This window comes from Medicago truncatula, chromosome 3 (genome assembly GCF_003473485.1).
Source record: "Medicago truncatula cultivar Jemalong A17 chromosome 3, MtrunA17r5.0-ANR, whole genome shotgun sequence".
Lineage (NCBI taxonomy): Eukaryota > Viridiplantae > Streptophyta > Magnoliopsida > Fabales > Fabaceae > Medicago > Medicago truncatula.
In genome coordinates this window covers 8,033,968-8,053,916 of record NC_053044.1, presented here as the reverse complement: position 1 = coordinate 8,053,916, position 19,949 = coordinate 8,033,968, and the positions used below count along the sequence as shown (strand labels likewise).

The 19,949-nt window shown below is 31.0% G+C and overlaps 1 protein-coding gene and 1 long non-coding RNA gene across 4 annotated transcripts; both read left to right on the top strand.

Annotated features, from left to right (window-relative positions):
• Nucleotides 1–570: 570 nt before the first annotated feature.
• On the top strand, nucleotides 571–6,536 carry LOC25488703 (pentatricopeptide repeat-containing protein At4g18975, chloroplastic). 3 transcript variants are annotated; one of them, XM_024780231.2, is made up of 7 exons: nucleotides 572–1,076; nucleotides 1,163–1,210; nucleotides 1,294–1,370; nucleotides 1,454–1,553; nucleotides 4,475–4,618; nucleotides 5,351–5,563; nucleotides 5,911–6,091. In XM_024780231.2, the coding sequence occupies exons 1-7, from the start codon at nucleotides 1,017–1,019 to the stop codon at nucleotides 5,944–5,946; spliced, it is 678 nt and encodes a 225-aa protein (XP_024635999.1). In that variant the 5' UTR covers nucleotides 572–1,016; the 3' UTR covers nucleotides 5,947–6,091. The 3 variants fall into 3 exon arrangements, with proteins under 3 accessions (XP_013459095.1, XP_024635999.1, XP_013459094.1); XM_013603640.3 differs by having other exon boundaries at nucleotides 574–1,076; nucleotides 5,916–6,536; XM_013603641.3 differs by lacking the exon at nucleotides 4,475–4,618 and having other exon boundaries at nucleotides 571–1,076; nucleotides 5,916–6,199.
• A 728-nt stretch (nucleotides 6,537–7,264) lies between these two features.
• On the top strand, nucleotides 7,265–9,332 carry LOC120579660 (uncharacterized). The gene is made up of 2 exons (XR_005645406.1): nucleotides 7,265–7,638; nucleotides 8,953–9,332. It is a non-coding gene; the product is annotated as an uncharacterized lncRNA (long non-coding RNA).
• Nucleotides 9,333–19,949: the final 10,617 nt, after the last annotated feature.

The following is a 19,949-nucleotide window of genomic DNA, read 5'->3' as shown; positions in this document are numbered from 1 at the left end:
TAAGAAAAAAATTTGTTATTTTGGTTTCACGAAAAGAAAAAAACTTTGCGGATTGGTCTTTATCTCTGTACCAAATTCTCAATTTGGTCTACGACTTTATTAATAACTCAAAATGGTCCATCTCTTTGTCAAACGTTTCTTAGTTAGATCCCTTCGTTAGTAAATCATTTACAAAGATAGCGACTATTTGAAGAAACGTTTGACAAAGATAGATATCATTTTGAGTTATTAATAGAGTCGGGACCAATTTGAGAATTTGATACATAGAGACCAATTTTATGGTTTACTCGACTATTAATACATCGACAACAGCGTAAACACGTTTCAAAAAGAGAAATGATTTTTTTTAAGGGTTCAAAAAGAGAAATGATATACATATATATATATATATATGGGTTTGCTATAACACATCCACTAATTTTTATGTGGGAGTGTTTTAGCAAGTTAATATATATATATATATATATATATATATATATATATATATATATATATATATATATAAAAGACATATCACATGAGAATGATTTTTGTATGTGAGAATGATGAGAACAACTATAGACCTTTGGATATTAAATAGATGGCTGATATTAACTCTTCTTCTTCCTTCAAGGTTGTTGTTTCTTCTTCTTCCTTCACATGAACCCAACTCTCCCTGGCTCAAAGCCGCCGTCGCCACCGATTCCTGGTCGGAAACCGCCGTCGCCATTTTCCGATTCCTGTCCGATTTCAGAAACTCCATCAAAATCGAACCCTTTCTCTGTTTCCAATCCTGCTTTGTTAATTTTGTTATGATTTTTAACTGATTCTGATTAAAAATCGAACTGTTTCTCTCTCTCTCTCTCTCTCTCCCTCCTTTCTTGATTTTGTTGGTTTTGAAATCCCTAATTTCAATTGCAAATCCCTGTTTCTCTCGTATTCATTTTGGACAAACCGCTATTGTTCTGTGATATGCAATAGTTATATAACCAAATTGCAGACATCATCACTATCACTATCTCGAAACCAGTACATCAATGCCTATAACAATTGAAAGCTCAATTCTTTCTCCAATACTCCTACAATGGACATGTTTGGTAACGTTCATTGTTTTCTTCATCATTTGATAATAAAAAAAAAAGTAATTATATCATACATTCACCCTTATCTTCTTTTCTCGCAGACTAAACCGAATAAATTCTTGTCATCTGCAATAAGTATCCCTCCAAAGGTATAACAATTGTTTCAGAAAATAATTGAATTTCTTATTTTTTTCGCTTTGAAAAAATTGCAATATTCTGTTCTTAATTGCAGACAAGTTGTATCTCCTGCAAAGTTGTCGGGTCGAAGTTGAGCCCGAATGTTGTTGGTGGTTCTGTTGAGAAGGATAAGTAGGTTATTGATTTGTTTTCTTTTTGTAAATTTGCTAATGTGTGTTTGGTTGTGTGAATAATCTGTTTTATGTGTAATGCAGAAAAGGGAAGAAGAAAAAAGGGGGTAAGATAGAACACCACTTGTGGCAAAGAAAAGATTCAGCTCAGTCTGGCCAAAAGGCACTCACTCTTGTCAGAACTGTATGTTCCTCTACGCATTTATTTTTTCATTTTTGTTCACAATCTTCGATTTGCCTAAGATACCTATTAGATAGTTAGTGAGTTATATTTTCGGTTATTTGTGTATGGAATTCTGAGATAGGATTATACAAGAGAAAATTATGAAAGAATTGTATACCCAGAAAATAATAAAAAAAACCGAGCTGTGTATTTAGATAGTTGGCATTGTTTAGTGTTAAATCTGTAATGTATGCTCAGAAATTAATTTGGAAATCCCAACTGATTAAGTGCAAACTCAACATGTGGCGTCTAAATTAAATTCTGAACCAAGGAAAGAGATGTTCTAGTTATAATAATATCATCAATGATGAGCACATATAAGTAGATTGAGCGCTTTTGAGAAAGATTAGAGATGTATCACATCAACTGGACTTAACTGTGAGTGATGCTTGGCAAGCCTTTCATACCAATCCCATGGAGCATGTACAAGACCATAAATTACTTAATTTGATTTTCATAACAGCTGTTGAAAGGCTGTTTATGACTCAGAAGTCTTGTGGTTGAGACTTATAGACCTCCGTCTTAATATAACCATTCAGGAAAGCATATTATCGTCAATCATCAATGCAATGAATAGGCTGGTGAAAGGCAAGAGAAATAGAGCGAAATCTGGACAGCAACTGTTTCACAGCACGGGAAAGGTCTTAAAATTATCCCAACCTGGAATGTGATTAAAACCCTTTGGAACCGACCTGGCTTTGTAGTTGTTTATGCATCCATCTTCATTTTCTGACCTAAAAAACCAACTTTGAGACCAATGTGAAATCATTTAGCTGGTAAAGGCCACTAAAGTCCATGTATTGTTAACTATTAAAGCATCAAATTTAGACTACATTACACTGTGAAATGATATGTGGTTTGACGATACAAGAATTAGATGTGCTCTGCGTAGGATGGATTGATTTTTTGGAAGGAGTTATAGGTGGTTGAGGAGGAGATTCACGAGTAGTAGAATTTGCCCTGGACAAAGCTAATGAATTCGATAGATGAGGAGCTACAAAGCACTGCTATATGCACGGACACTGATACGTTGACACCAATAATAATTTGAGAATATGGAATAATTGAATGTATCTACACGTGTCGGTGTTACATAGATTAGGATACTCTGGACTTAAGGGTAAGGAATTTGTAGTTGAAGAAGATGGATTTGAGAGACCAGCTGGTTTAGGCATGTTGATAAGGATGGAGGAATTATGCCTAAAGTTATGGGAATGGATTTAGGATTATATATGGACTGTTCCTGGGTTATTGCAGAATAAGGATAATTCTATTAATTAAAAACAACATCCTTAGATGCATAGATTCTGCCGTTGGTAGATATTTTGTGAAAGGCTTTAACTCATCCCCAATATATTGGAAGAGACTTTTCCTCACTGTTTAATTTTAGTTCAACAGATGAATTAAACTGATTAAAAATTGAAATTGTTTCCGATTTGGAACGAAGGAAACTATAGTGTATGTGGAGAATACTTTTACGAAAGTAACATGTATCCCCAAAGGATTGTACCAGCCATATTGGCCAAATTCTCGGTCAAGCAACGTTTGGTGGTTGGCCTGAGATTTAACAAAACATTTAGTAGGATGAAATTCAAAATAGATAGCTATCTCTCGTAAACTTACTAGCACCAATGCGATTTTGACTAATGGACTAGAAGAAAATTCCAAAGACAGGTGCATGTTGGAATGGAAAGATGACATTAAGCAATTGATACCATTAGATGTGAGTGCTAACCTTAACCATTTTCAATAAAATGTTAATCTTGCCTAAATTGGCGTCAATCCATTAGATTTTATGGCTCATCTAACAAGATGGCTTGCACTGGAGTCATCATGTCAGTGCTGAGTTGGTTATGCAAAGGATTCAGTGACATATGCCATGGGAGATAATTGGGGTAATCAATGACTGGAAAGGAGGAGGAGCTCTATTCTGAAGCAGGAAGAGTAGGAAATGCAAGTTGCTGCTGATGTTGGTATTCAGAGTTGAATCTGTGGCAACAGATTGAAGCATCATCACCTACCTATGGTTACGTTCTTTGAAAGTTTACCACAATTACCAGAGAAGTAGGTAACAATACTCTCCTCTAGTGTTAAACATCTACCATCTGATGCCTAAAATCACCTCTACGGTATCAATGGACCATTATTTAGGTGCTAAGAATTATTTAAGACAAAGAGAGATGATAACGCCAGAAGACTTGGAAAGTGGGCTTGCTTCGAAGGAATGACACAAAAGAGATATTGAGCCGCCAGTGGGGTAATACAGCACAACTAAGAAAGTTAGTTCTGGTCTTAGGATGCATTCTATAGCTGTCATGATGTTATGTGCTGCACTGTCATACTGTTATTATTTACTGCATTTGTTATTTGCTTTGTTGGTTTCTTTCTTTTTCTTTTTCTTTTTCTTTTGGTACAAAGATTTGTTGGTTTCTATTATTGCCTTTTGAGTAAATTAGATCTGCTATATATGCTTGAATGCTGTAACGGGAAAGAAGAGGAAGTAATAGTATTACCCAGTATATTTTGTTTTTTTATACGCAAATATTAGTTGTTAGAGGGGAGGGGGAAATGTTAGCAGCCAAGGATCAGAACCCTGGACCTCTTTCTTGAACTCCATCAATGTCCCAACTCTTTAACCACTGGGCTACTCCTTCGGGGACGTATTATCCAGTAAATTAGTTTTCTTTCTTTATTTCTGGTTCTGGAGGTAACTTTCCTGGACTCTAATACAAGAAAATTTGAATTGTTCAATATGTGCAATCCAAACCCTTATCAGGAGAATGAATGTGTTGTTTTCTGTTGAATTGTTTTTTATTTTAATTTTTTTATCTCGTTATAGTGAGTTTATTTTGGATTGTCCATTGTGAATTTTGAAATGGCAGATCTGTGAACTCCCTAATGAGAAAGAGGCTGTTTATGGAGCGTTAGACAAATGGTCGGCTTGGGAAACAGAGTTCCCATTGATTGCAGTAGCTAAGGCTTTAAAAATCTTAAGGAAAAGGGGTCAGTGGGTTCGTGTAATTCAAGTACGGTTGCCACTATTTTCTAGAACTTGTGTATATTAAAGCTGAACACTTTCACCGACTTGTGAATTTAAAGAGAAATTTTTACTTCTAATGATGTTCAGTTTGTTTTTATGACTGATATCTTTTTTCGGTTACGTTACATGTGCTGGAGCTTAAATGCCCGGGGCTATAAAATTGCCTTCTCATGAAATGAATGATTGTTTTCTGCTAGAACTTTTAGCAAAGTAATCTGTATTAAATATGACACTGTAATTTCTCAATCATGCTATATTTATAACATATATGGTTTGAGGTAATACATAAATGATGAACGATCTTTAGCTCATACAAATGTTCTTTCAACATGCTTTCATAATATTCCATCCATCCATAATATTCCATATCAACATGCTTATTATAGTACTTATTATAAATATGAATCTTGAACTTAATTTTATATATTTCTCATATCAACATGCTTTCATAATATTCCATCCATCAATATGAACACTGGTTAGTACTTCTCAAGAATGCTATCGAGGTTGTGTTCAAGTCATAAATATGCATGATTTTTGACTTTTTTTGCTTTTCCGGATCTATCACACATCTTAGAATCGGCAAATTAAGAACACGTATATGTTTGAAATTCATGAATTCATTGTTTTATGCGAATACTACCTTTGCTTTATGACCTTGGTTAATTGTGGGGAATGGTTAGAATCTCATTAGTTATAAAATCCTTTATACTTTCAGTTAGCCAAGTGGATGTTGAGCAAAGGACAAGGAGCAACAATGGGAACATACGACACGCTTCTTCTGGCATTTGATATGGAGCAGAGAGTAGACGAGGCAGAATCCTTGTGGAATATGATTATACATGCCCACATGCGCTCTGTCTCTAAGAGACTGTTTTCCAGGATGATTTCAGTGTATGATCATCATAATCTGCCAGATAAGATTGTGGAGGTATCTTCATTTTTATAGGAATTGTAGAGGTATTTTTGGTAGTAGTACCGTTAATCTCATCACGGATTTGGACTCCCTAGAAAATCTGCAGTAAAGCAATCGAGGCCGTTCAATCAAGATCTGACAACTCATGTTCCGACTTGGAATTTTAAATCCAATATAAAAAGTTTAAAGTGAGTCTTTTGATCTTGATTTGATGGTCTGAATTGGTTGGTTTCAGAAAATGCATGATCCCTTGATTGCATGGAATCTAGATCCATTCATCACACTACACTTTAACATGATTTTATTTGGAAAATTTGAATTTACTATTCTATGACTTGACATGTTGCTATATTATATGTAAGTTCAGGTATTTGCTGACATGGAGGAGTTGCGGGTAAAACCTGATGAAGATACAGTCAGGAAAGTGGCAAGTGCCTTTAGAATACTAGGCCAAGAAGAGAAAAGAAAACTGGTAATAAAACGATATGGCCTTAAATGGAAGTATATTCACTTCAATGGTGAACGGGTGAAAGTTAGAACACATGCATCGGAAGACTAATTATGATTGACATTGAAAATTGGTAAATGTCAATAAAGATACCACCAAATCTTTATATCTTCGAAGCAATTGTCTTGTTGCATTCTGCCGTTGTTGAATCAAGGGGTTGAGTTTAAGGGGTTAACGAGCTTTTGTTAAGGTTAATCGACCGGTAGTACCTGGGTTTGTTTCCTAAGAACCAGAAGATTAAGAAAAGATACCATTGTTGCATTATAGACTCACCAAATTTGATTCGTTGTCATTTATCCGGTTCGAGTTTAGCAACCTATCAACCATGAGTTGAACTACATTTGGGGGCACAACACCCAAAGTTAAAAGTGGTAGTGTTGTATTTTTGTATTATATGTTAGACATGAGTGAGAACTTGTTGAGCTTAGTGTAAATGTTAAATTTATTTTTGGAAGAAATTCATGTGCGTATTAGAGGTAATCTTCTTGGATGCCAACTGAGGCACACGAATGACCTCTTCTAACAAAATTGATTTTCACTAACACACAATAAACACCCAAAATTGATTTTTACAAAAAATGATGATTGAAAGTTGAGAGTACATAACACAATAGACAGAAGATAACGAGGCAATAGATAGAACAAGGATGAGTTAAGAGGAGAAATGAAAGAGATCTTAGATATTTAAGACTCGATACTTATTAGATACCCCCATTAGGACACTAGAGAACTTGTATGCAGGGCCCCACAGCCATTATCATCAAATCTAACATCATGCCAATTTGGCAAGTTGCAGATACTTATAACACGGGTATTCTGGATGGGAAATAAGATCTCTTTTTGGTGTGATCCTTAGTTTGAAGGAGGTGGCATGTCTTGTGTTAGAATAATTTATTTTTAATATAAGTTTATTTGACTTCTTAAGAAAATAAGTTAACACTTAAAATGTATTTTGTCAATTTAATATTGCTATTAATTTTCTTAAGTTTCTCTTAATTTAGTCTACATATGTTAGGGATTGGGGACCATGCACCACAACTACCACCTTCATTATATCTTGACAAAGACATCCCTCTCCTCCTGTTCCCACGTCTCAAAATACCAATTCCTAACCAACCTTATCTTTTTTTTTTAATTCCTTCTTTTGTTTAAAAATATATAAAATAAAATAAAATGACACTTAACTATTATATAAATAAACCCACACTTAAATGTGATTTTTTTTAAAGAAAACAATGCCAATCATAAAGGTTGCATGTGTGATTTTGGTGATGTTCATGGTTGTTAAACCTAACCTAAGGTTGAAGCTCAAATCTTATGTGATTTTGTAGCTGAAGCTCAAATCTTGGTCCATGTATTGATTTTCTTGCAGGTGCTGATGAACCTATGCAACAATGTTGTGATGCAGTTATCACAATTGATGCTGAAGCCACTACTGCCCTTGATCGTAAGGATACGTAGGTGCTTGAGAGAATTTGCTAGGAGTATTTTATTTATTTGATGAGAAGAATGGTGCTGCACTCTTTGCCAAATGTGGTGCTGTCACTCCCTACAAGATTAGTCCCTCTGCCGATTGTGATAAGTATGTAACTTTCACTTTAAGGTCATAATAATAAATGAATTATCATACATTGATGGTGTAAAGTTATTTTACACATGTATTTAATGGTGTATTGTCACGCCAATTAATAAATATAACAACTAATATGTTTTTATACATTTAAATTGACATGGCAACATATCATAATGCAACGTAAAATAATTTTACGTTGATAATGCATAGTAATTAAACTCTTAATATAACAATGATATATAATAATATAGACTATAATGACAAAATCTGACCATTGAAAAAAAAAAAACCATAGATATGGTTGTTTGAGAGATCTAAGTTTAAAATTTTCTGTCATAGTTCTATATGAATCGAGGTGAGGTTTGATATGGCTTATCATGGTTGGGTTATCCTCGTGAATTGTGTGATTCTAAATAGAATTGATATGTTGTTGTCTTTTTCTTTTTGTCAAGCAATTTAGCGGTTAAAGCTCATACATTTTAAATGTAGATAAATATGGTGTCTGGGATTCGAACCTCACCCCTACATATATTAAACTCACATTAAAAATGGAAATTATTAACTTGATCTTAGAAATACCAGACACATAACAAATTAATCATATTTTAAAATGATAGATATATTTTAGTCTTCACTATAAACTATTTTGATGTCCTCGTGAGCTTAACTCAGTTGGTATGGACAATGCATAATGTATGCAAGGTCCGGCGATCAAACCTCGGCCACCACAAAAACAAAAAAAACTATTTTAATAACATTTGAAATTTTATTGAACTATTTTCTACATTATTTAATTTTTAGGCATAGTTTATAATATATTATTACTTGTGTGGAGATTAATAATGCGTCCGGTTCAGCCGTTTTTGGGAGGGTTCATAGTAGATGCACCCTACTTTTGTTAATTATTTTTTAGTGAAGATTGATAGATACGTTATAATTTTTGCACACTTATATTATATGTGTCAATATTTTATTGGATGTAAACTTTTTTTCTTTTATTTCTATTCTACACAATACACATATACCATGTTGGATTAGTGGGGACATGAAGGGCGAGATTTTTTTTTTAAGGTGCCTAGTGGCTGGAGCTCACACAATTAAACGTGGATTGAAGGGTGAGATGTTAAATGGGTATGGGTGTCTGCATATAATTACTCTTATTTTTTATTGTTGTTAGGTATTAATCTACATCTTATTGGTTTATTCTTAAGTGGGGTTTATTTTTAAAATAGGAAATTTGTTTATTTATTTTTTGCAAAGAAAATTAGGAAATTAATTAATGAATGATGTTTTTTTTTTTTTGTTTATTGTTTATATTTACAGTATCAAGGTGGAAAAAGTTGGAACGGATGAAGGATTCTTGAATATTCTCACTACTATGTGAAAGTGATATAAAAGAATGAGTGATGGAGGCTCATCTTATATGTGATCTGTCCTAGATACCCTCTTACTTTAATATGAGTTTATGAATATTCATCATGTTATCGACTAAAAAGAATAAACATGTTTTATTCTTTCCCATAAATAAAGAAAATAGTGAAAAGAGTAAGAAGATTATTTTTGTCCGGTCTATCCATTGGAAAGAGAAGAAAAATATTGAATACTCCTTCTACAATGAAAGTTTTAACATTGTAATATATGAAGATGTTGGTAATGTGTTAAGGAGATGTTGAATAATCCAATGGTATTTTCAAGGCTGCTAATTTATCAATCTCGCTATTGTGACAACGTCATAGAGAGGGAACTATTCTCGAATCAAGGATATCTTGTTTGTTGGTATTCTTAATTTGCTTTCAAGAGATTTTCATTGGAAGAGGAAAGCTCTCGCGAAAACACCAAACACAGAGATGAACAATAATTAGGAATTGTTCCACGGTCTTATTCAGCGTCAATCTAGTACGAATTTGTTCACGAGATGTCCGTGGTCACAATCTGTCCTTCGATTCAGTTCTCAAGGTGAGTTTCTGAGTCACTTCGTGACTGCTGTGTTCGATTCAAATTCTAATTTTGCGAGGTTTGCTGAGGTTTTTGTTGGGTTCAATTGGATTTCATTTTATGATTTGGGTTTAGTCGTCATTACGGTTTTCTTTATTAGGGTTTCGATCAGTTTGTTCTGGGTTGTTAGATTCTCTTCCCAGATTGGTGTTTCACATTGCCATGACAAAGTGGCTCTCATTTGGACGTGACTGAACTACTAAAGCACCTTTGCATGCGCCTCTGATGGGTTCAGACTCAAGAAAGGTTGTGGACTTGGTTGTTGGTCCAATTGAAAAGTTGGTTTCTGGTGAATTTAATCATGTTGAGGTTGCCTGATACATGAAGCATATATGGATTATGTGGTATTTATTATGTTGTTAAAAATGTATGTTCATGTAAATGCTAGTGAATGTATTAGACAACGTGAATTACTTGATTTTATCTCATTGTATATGAAGTAAATTTGATGTATGAGTTATAGGAGCAAGTAATTCAACCATTGAATCCCTTAGAATTCCAGAATAAGCATAAATGTGTTTAAAAAAAATTCCATTAGAACAAATGCAACATTGATTCCTATTTGATTTGAAGACTAAAAAAGTCAAGTTTGTTTCAGAGCAAAGGCTTCTAATTTTTTGGAGATTGAAGACGCATTTGGAGCCGAGGATTGCAGATTTCGTAGTGCCTTGTCATCCAACTCAAAGTCAGTCCCAAGTTCATGTAATGTTGTTTTCTTTTAATTTAGTTATTTGTGCATTATCCATGAGTGTTTTCATTGATTAGGTCTTAGATGAATATGTTATATGCTTTTTGAGCAATGTAATCTCTAAACTCTATTTCCTTGTAATTGTAAAAGGGAAATGTTTTACAAATGAGAAATATTTTATATGTCAAAAGAGAAATGTAAATCTATCTATGCACATTTATTGGAGAAAGACGATTGGACCATCAAACCACTCTTAAGAGAGAAGGCAATATGTGTCATAAAGCATACTCATTTCATTCTGCTTGTTTCTGCAAAACTTGTAATATAAGTACTTTCCTCCTCGGACATGAACAAGTTTAACCAAATTTACGATCGATCAAATATGCCGAGTCTAAAACTGTATGAGCAAAAGAAATGGAGTTATTAAAACTTTAATTGAGTCTAAAGAAAAATCCAAATTTAACGACAAAAAATGAGCTCTGTATTAATTACATAAAATACTACAAATGCATTTGCTTTTGGAGAGATATTATGGCAAGAATCCACGATGAGGGTTTGAAATTCACCTATAGGATAAGGTTGTCTTACGGTTAGCAAATACATTTGTTAAAGGGAAAAACCAAAAGCATATGTATTCGGTTAAAAGATTTGAAATGCAATAGAAGCTTTCCACATTCTAACAAAGGATGATAATAAAAAGAGATCCATGAAGCCTGGTACGAGCGAAGACGTGCGTGTTCTAATGGAAAATGTATGTTGACTTTGAGCATTATAATTTATTTTTATTTTTTCAGATTTGAGTACACATCTATGCATAATTTACATGAAAATCTATATTCTGTATAATGTGTGCTGCTACACTATTAGAAATATCACTTAAGTATCTTTTGGAAGTCTATTGCAATGAAGAAACAGGTAAAGATTGTTTACTTTTTCTATTATACTCTTAACTATTTATTACTTTCTGTTCTTTTAATTCTTTAATTTATTTTTCTCATACCATTTATTAAGGATAATTATGTAAAACAACTCATAATATATCTTTTCCATACAAAATTAATTACATCTCTTAATATTTGTGAAATTGTCGAAACAACTTATAATTTTGGACTGATAGAAAGAAAAGAAAAAAAAGTTGTAGCTAATTCAAGGGACAAAAACTTCATGTAAAAACATCAAAATAATTAGTTATATTTTCAATTAATATGAGGCATTTTTAACAATTTCAAATATACCATTTTTTGTCAAAAAGAAATACCATTTTTTTTAGTTTTGATTCGATTAATTTCAAATGAATATCTATCACTACACTGAAAATTTTATGTATGTTAAGACTATCTAAAATTGTAATTTCAATTAATTTCATTTTTTTTTGTCAGAATTTCAATTAATTTCTACGCCATAAAATAAATCTTAAACCAAAGAGAGAGAGATAGATTTCTTTTTTAAAAGGAGAGAGAGAGAGAGAGAGTGTTTTTTGACAAGAAAGAGAGAGAGTTCTGAAGTAAAAGAAATTTCTTGATCTATTTTGCATCAAAATACCATGTCCCCGACTTAAATAAAAATAGCTTCCTAATAATTAAATTAAATTAAAATTAACTAAAAAGATACTCCTTTAGTTTCTCCTTTTATAATTTTTTTTTGTCAGGTAATCTGGTGGCGAGAACTCACCTTTTTTAAAGAGAAAAAGTGGGATGTTGGGCATTCGAACCTCGACCCCAACTGAACTATACTCACGGAACCTCCTTTTATAAATTAAATTATAAAGGAGTATAACTTTAGAAACATAAATGAAAATATACCTTTATAATTTGTTTCTTTGCCTAAAACTGAGAAGTCAATTACTTACGCAAAACTTTTTTCTTATTAAAAACCATGCCGTAAATGTTGAAAGAACTAAAAAGAAATTGAAAGAAGAACTACAATAAAATTAATACCTAAATGTTGAATTGATAAGATGCGTTTGATTATTATTTTTTAGTCCTAAAAGTATAATTAGTAGGATTTAAAAAAATAAAAAGAAACTCTCAAGAATTATGAAAATAAAGATGGGAAGTGTTCGTCAAACTATCAAGTAGTAATATTTATATAAATAATGCATATGAAATTTCATTTACATCTCATGCAAATCGACTTCCTCACCCTCTCTTGGAAACAAATCCATGAAAATAGCGTTGTTATTTCATTATTTTACACTTATAACAAAAATGAGTTTTTTTTTTTTTTTCACTCAAAAAAAGCTCATGTATTTTTAGTTATTTGGTTCAGTAAGGAAACTGAATCTATTATATCAGGTTGTTAACCTACTCTCACACAAAAATACGAAGGAATAAATCAACAATTCTAACTCCACTTTTTTTTTTTGAAGGAACGATTCTAACTCCACTTGTTTTTAACTAAAATACCAACTTACTATTCAAACCATTTTTTAATTTAAGGGTAGCTTTGTAAATTTCCTTTGGTTAATTAGAAAAAAAGAAAAACTCCTAAAAAACAAAACGAAACGAACCATCCCAGGTTTTTTCCCCACCTTGGATTCCTAGGTAGTTGCTTTATGAGAGTTTATAAATTGCAAATCATGATGATACTAATATGAAGTTATTATCATAAGAATTTTTCTTTATTTCTAAGGTAACATATTTTTGGTCCAAGTTAGTGTCATCAGTGTCACGATGGGTGTCTTCCAATAAATGAAAAATGGAAATTTGGCGTGGGAAAAAAAAAAAAAATAAGTGTCCAATGTCCAAAAAAAAAAATGCAAAGTAAAAAGAAAACGAGGAAAGCTAGTTAATTCAATTGTGTAAAAAGTAAATTATTTTAATACCGTTTTTTTTTTTTTTTTTTTTTAGATAGACGAAATGGCAAAGCCATTATAAACTCACACACACAAGTGGAGGTATTGGGGTTCGAACCCCGGTCACGGCATCCGGCCTAACAATTTCGGTATTTTACTAGTTAAGCTAGGATTAATACCCTTTTATTTAAACTAGTTTAAAAAGAAAGATTTATATTTTTTGTCAAAAACAAGTGAAAGTAAGCTTGCCAACTTTTTTTTTTTTTAGAAAAATTAAGTTTGTTAACTTACTCCTTGTGAGGAAGTTTTTTTTTATACAAATGGTGTAAGTTAACAACCTCTTATATGTGTGTTTGATTTATCAAATGAGAGAAAGTGTTATAATGAGAAATAAGAGGAGTCATCTATGTTTACTGAATCCAATATAATGGTCGAGATTAAAAGGTGTTTTTTAGTAAAACATGTGACCTTTCTTTCCAATCGAAACTTAGTACTTTAAACAAATTAATCTTATGGTTAATAACACATCTCAATATGTGACTCTTTCTCCTCTTTGTAGACAAACGTCACCTATGCCTTGTAATAATCTTTGAATTCGGAATCACAACAATACAAATCTTGAGCTATTGTCCATACAAATCTTGAGCTACAATGTATCTTATTTATAAAAGGTCGTAAGTTGTCTTAAACAGCTCTTTGGAGCCAAAATTTGAGGTTAATTTTGTCATTTTAATATTGACATCTCATTATTATTATTATTATTATTATTATTATTATTATTATTATTATTATTATTATTATTATTATTATTATTATTTAATATTTAGTATTTAATATATATTTAAGCAATTGAACAATAATCTTAGTTTGTTTTTTTTTTCGTTTTTTTTTCTTTCATAATTTTATTTTGTTTTTCTTTCACATTATTATTTAATAATAATAATTTATATTTAATTATTTAATAATAATAATTTATATTTAAGCAATTGAACAAACCTTTGTCATATTTATGTCATAAACTACTAAATATATATTTAAGCAATTGAACAATAATCTTAGTTTGTTTGTTTTTTTTTTTTTGTTTTTTTTTCTTTCATAATTTTATTTTGTTTTTCTTTCACATTATTATTTAATAATAATAATTTATATTTAATTATTTAAGAATAATAATAATTTATATTTAAGCAATTGAACAAACCTTTGTTATATTTATGCCATAAACTACTAAATATATATTTAAGCAATTGAACAAACTTTCGCTAAATTTGTACCATAAACTATTAAATACGTTTTTTTTTTCCTTCCATAATCTTAGTTTGTTTTTTTTTTTCGTTTTTTTTATTTCAAAATTTTATTTTGTTTTTCTTTCACGTTATTATTTAATAATTTATATTTAAGCAATTGAACAAACCTTTGTTATATTTATGCCATAAACTACTAAATACGTTTTTTTTTTTCTTCCATCATCTTAGTTTGTTTTTTTTTTCGTTTTTTTTTCTTCAAAATTTTATTTTGTTTTTCTTTCACGTTATTATTTAATAATTTATATTTAAGCAATTGAACAAGCCTTTGTTATATTTATGCCATAAACTACTAAATACGTTTTTTTTCTTCCATAATTTGTTTTTTTCTTCCATAATCTTAGTTTTTTTTTTCCTTTCATAATCTTATTTTGTTTTTTGTTAGATGGAAATCATAGTTTGTTTTCTATTTTCTCTATCTTTTTGGTAGTGTTATTTTCTCTATTTATTTGGCAATATAACCACCGATCCCCATATGTTTTTTTTGTTTTTGTTAACTATGTTTTTCTAAACAAACTTTTGCCAAAAAAAAAATTCTCATTAAATTTGTGCCAACAAAGAAAAAAAAATATCATCTAACGTTTGTCTTTGGTAACTAACTCTGTCTACATCTGTGTCACTTTATGTCAAACAAATCATCTCTCAACTCTCTATATAAGTAACATCAAATAGTATTTATAAGTCATACTTTATCCTTCATCCTTCGATTAAATTATCTTGCTTCAAATTAATCGTACCATATTTTTTTGCTTTGAATCTCTTTTTTTATTTCTAACTTCTTATTTATATCAACGATTAAAATATCTCTCTATTAATATTTTTAACTTTGTCTACCTTTCTATGATTTATTTCTTTTCAATTCTATGTAGGTTGAATAATGGCTTCTCATATTACTGATATTGATGACATTGTTGCTAGAAAAATCGATTTGAAGATACGTGTTCGTATAATTAATCTTTGGAAAATTCTTGATTTCAACAAACCAAAAGAGGCATCCAGTATTGAATTACTTTTGCTATATGGTTCTGTTGTACCTATAAATTTTGTTATTAAAGATCTTTGATTTATTCATATATTTCACAATTTAAATCTTCTGTTTTTCATCACAAGTAAATTTAGCCTATTAAATTAAAAGAACCATATATGAACGTGTTAGTAAAACAATTAGCCTATTAAATTTAAAGGTGGTGATTTATTTGTTTTGGTTGTTGCTCTGCACTATAATCTTCTTTGTTATTTTGAGTTCACTACACTTTCTATTTGGGTGGCTCTGTTTTAATATAATATGTCGTTCAAAATAAGTTTTATAAATTAAGTTTTTTTAATTTGATTCATGACTGTCCATACTATGGACGTGTTGATATGATTATATTATTGTTTTTTTTTTGTTTCACCTTTATTTTTTTTGAAAGAATTTGTTTCAGGTTTATAATTCTCATTATCTTTTTATTCACATAATATTTTTATTTATTTCAGCTGTCAAAGATACAAGCTTCTATTAAAAGCAAGGATTTCAAACAACTTGGAGATTCTATTGAAGAGGGTGCTTCATATACTTTAGAAAAGTTTTTGGTCCAATTTAATAAAGAAAAATTTAAGCCAACAAATCACAAATACAAGCTAACTTTGATAGGAAGCACTATTATAACCAAAACATCTTATGATAAAATTCCTGCAAATTTTATTTAACTTCACAAAATTTCAGCACATTATTGGTGGTACTGATAACGGTGTTTTAATGGATTAGTACTTTATACTAAACTTACAAATTAAATATTAACTTATTTTTAGATTTTTATGATTTCTTTTTTATGATTCTACAACCCTGTTTATTTGTAGATGTCATTGGCCATGTGGTTGGAACGACTGACATTAAGGATGTTCAAGTAAAAGGAAAAATGACTAAAATCTTGGACTTGACTCTTGAAGACCTTGAGTTAGTGGATTTATTTTTAATCTTTGTTTTAACTACATATATAGATGTTTTTTTTTAATTATTATTCTTACTGTAATAAAAATTATTTTGTAAATTTCAGGAGCAATACAATCATTTGTACTTTATGCGATCATTTTGCCGAACAAATGAATAGCTATATGAGCACAAATGGAAATACTTTTCCAATTGTAGTTGTTATGCCTCTATGTCGACTTAATGTTTTTGGTGGTAATTAGATTATCTTTTTAAAAGTAATTATTTTTAATTTCTTTGTATTGTTAATGATATATATCACTTAATACCTTTTGGTGTATCGTTTTAATAGGTATGTATGGGATTGCCAATGCATTCAATGAAACCAAGTTGCTTATAAATCCCAACATTGAAGAATGTTGCAACTACAAGAAAGGGTATGCACTAACCTATCGTTATTACACATATATTATATATTGATAATTATTGGAATTTTTTTTTTGGTTAAGTATGATTTTCTTATATTTTACGATAGGATGAAAACTGACAATGCATCTTTGACCCAATTTCTTCAATTGTTAATAGCACATATCCATCACTTTTGGAGAATATGAGTGATATTTCATTTTTTTTCAGATAGGGCAATTTTAGCACCTACCAATGATATTGTTGATTCACTAAACAATTACATTTTATGGATGATTTCTGGTGAGAAAAAAACATACTTAAGTGCTGATAGTCCGTCTACACAAGATGAAAATATTAATGGTCCTGATCAGATTCTCACTCCAGAATTTTTGAACACCGTCAAATCTTCAGGTTTGCCAAACCATGAGTTAAATCTCAAGGTTGGAGTTCCAATTATGTTATTGAGAAATATTGATCAACCGTTAGGATTATGCAATGGTACGCGCCTTATAATTACGCAAATGGGGAATTTCATACTTGAGGCAAAGATAATATCAGGAAACGGTATTGGACAAAAGGTATATATCCCAAGATTGACTTTGTCTCCATTTCCATCTGATACAAAACTTCCTTTCACGTTTCAACGTAAACAGTCTCCTATTATGGTCTCATTTGCAATGACTATCAATAAGAGCCAAGGACAATCTCTTAAAAATGTTGGAATATATCTTCCAAAACCCATATTTTCACACGGACAGTTATATGTTGCTCTTTCACGCGTTACTTCACGTGCTGGGCTGAAGATGCTGATTTGCGTTGACGAAGGACATGTCTCCAACAAAACTAATAATGTTGTCTACAAAGAAGTCTTTCAGAATTTAAGATAGGTAATTTACACATATACATATTCGTATATATTTTCTATTTGTTTATTGTTGCGTGCATCTAGCTATGTTTTTCAAAGCACTTTTATATATATATATATATATATATATATATATATGTGTGTGTGTGTGTGTGGGCGCACACGTGTGTGTGAGAAATAATATTTAGAATTTTGTTGTTGACAAAAAAGTCAAAACTTATCAACTAAATTTGTTTCACAAATTAACAATATATTATGCATTTTTCTTATACTTTTTTATATGGTTATGTAATTTGTATTTCTCTTTATGCCATTTAAAATAATCGTGTATAATCATACAAATTTATTTTATTTCATGCCAGGTTGATCATCATCTTGGTGATGAATTTTCAATTTGGAATCAGCAAAAATCATGGACACAAAACTTAGTTTTACCGATTCAATTGTTGAGAATTGATACGTCTTTATTATCCACAAATTTGTATACTATTACTCAAGCCAACCTTATATTAGTAGTTGCATTTGGTTATTTTTATTTGGTTTTCCGATGTGATAACGAGAATTCTAAATTACTCAAGTTTTTATTGGTTTTATTTTGGACACGTTAATTCATGCTCACTTACAACTATTATTGTTTCATTTACGATTATCTTATTTATTAATCAATGTCATATCTAACTTCCCGTGCATTGCACGGGTCTAAATACTAGTAGAAAAGGAATGTCTTAAGGTTTTGGATAAAGATGTTGTCTCTCTCATTTGTATAGGAAGGATAAAGATGTTCGGTCTCTCTCATTTGTATAGGAAAATTGTTCTGAAGCACCCCAAAATCACTGAAATGTTCCTAGTGGTTGAAATTTTTTATTAAATTGATCAACGGCACAAGCATGTCATTGTCATTCTTAAAATATAAAAATGTGTTGAATGGTACTTAACTGTCGTTGATCAATTTAATAAAAAAAATCAACAATTAACTATCACTAGTACAACGACCGTTAAGTGTTGTTGAAGGTAACGACCAACGGTCATCGAAGATATTTTGGCACATTTGGGATGTTAGAGAGCAGTTTGTGAAGTGAAAAAGACCAATTTTTTCTTTGTATAATTTATCTTTACCCAATATGGATGAACCTCAAACTTACCTCATGACCCAATCTCGAACCCTGTACCACAAGGTATGACGCCCAATTGCAACCAAATGACCTCAAAGAGACCAGCAATGGTTGGTTAAAAGTTTCAAAGAAACACATTATTCTTAACAAATACTTTGACATTCTCACTTCAACTGTCATTCAATCATGTCTTCCACATCTCTTCACTTTCAATGGTTGGCTAAAGATTCAATATTTTCTATCAACCTTGTCTTCCAAACATCACCACACCGATGATTCTTAGATGAACATATTTTCACGAAAGTTGACATGCACTTTCATATATATTTGCAACTTTCTAGAGAGGATTCAGCCTTTGCTTTTGGAAAAGAAAAAAAAAAACATACGGAATAGTTTATCTTCCGAGACTATGAAATATGAATTATGTTCTTTACCTAAATAGATTCACTTATTCCTAAAGTAAATGTCCATATTACCCCTACGTAATTTAACATACGCCAAAAATGAGTTAACGTACACTAGTGTAAATTTTAAAAAAAAATTAAATGTGAGTTAACTCACTTACTACAATCTTTAAAAACAAAACATTCTTGACCGACAGAAACATTTTCACTCATCGCCTACAATGTTTTCATTCTATCATATTACTCCTCCTGTTTCTATTCAACCCCTACTTTAATTACAAATTAATTGTGTTGGCGATAGAATTGATTTCAACAATTAATTGAAATCAGCAATATAGAGTCAACTCTATTTTTTTTTTTTTGACAAAAATAAAGGATATTCATTTATTCAAATTGATAAAATACATCAAAGACAATGACATGATCAATATCGCTAAAAACGTATAAGGGTGAATCTGCAAACAAACTCACAGCACCCAAGTTAATAGCATACAACGGCAAAATGCCTACAAATAATATGATGAAATCTAAATCACCAGAATACCCATGCTTTTGGATCGGCAACGTTGACGCTCAAATCATTGACTGAATTTGTGATTGTCTGAAACTGATCTTTCAATACGAACCAAACGAACACCGCACAACAAAGGATTGCGAAATCAAACAACGCCGCACAAGACGACGAACAACACAACGTCGCACTAAGACGACGAAATCACGAAAAAACACAAGACTTTGATGTATGTGAAAATCACTTATTTAGATTGAAAGAAGGGGGAAAAAAAAGATGCAGAGGGGTGATTCTAGATCAAAAATTGACCTAAAATCACCCCTCCTCGATGAG

What these genes read in the sequence shown, in the direction of transcription:
- LOC25488703 (XM_013603640.3), top strand. Translation starts at nt 1,017, where the DNA reads ATGCCTATAACAATTGAAAGCTCAATTCTTTCTCCAATACTCCTACAA. An exon ending in CACTCACTCTTGTCAGAACT is followed by an intron (nt 1,554 to 4,474) that starts GTATGTTCCTCT and finishes TTGAAATGGCAG; the next exon opens with ATCTGTGAACTCCCTAATGA. An exon ending in AGTGGGTTCGTGTAATTCAA is followed by an intron (nt 4,619 to 5,350) that starts GTACGGTTGCCA and finishes TTATACTTTCAG; the next exon opens with TTAGCCAAGTGGATGTTGAG.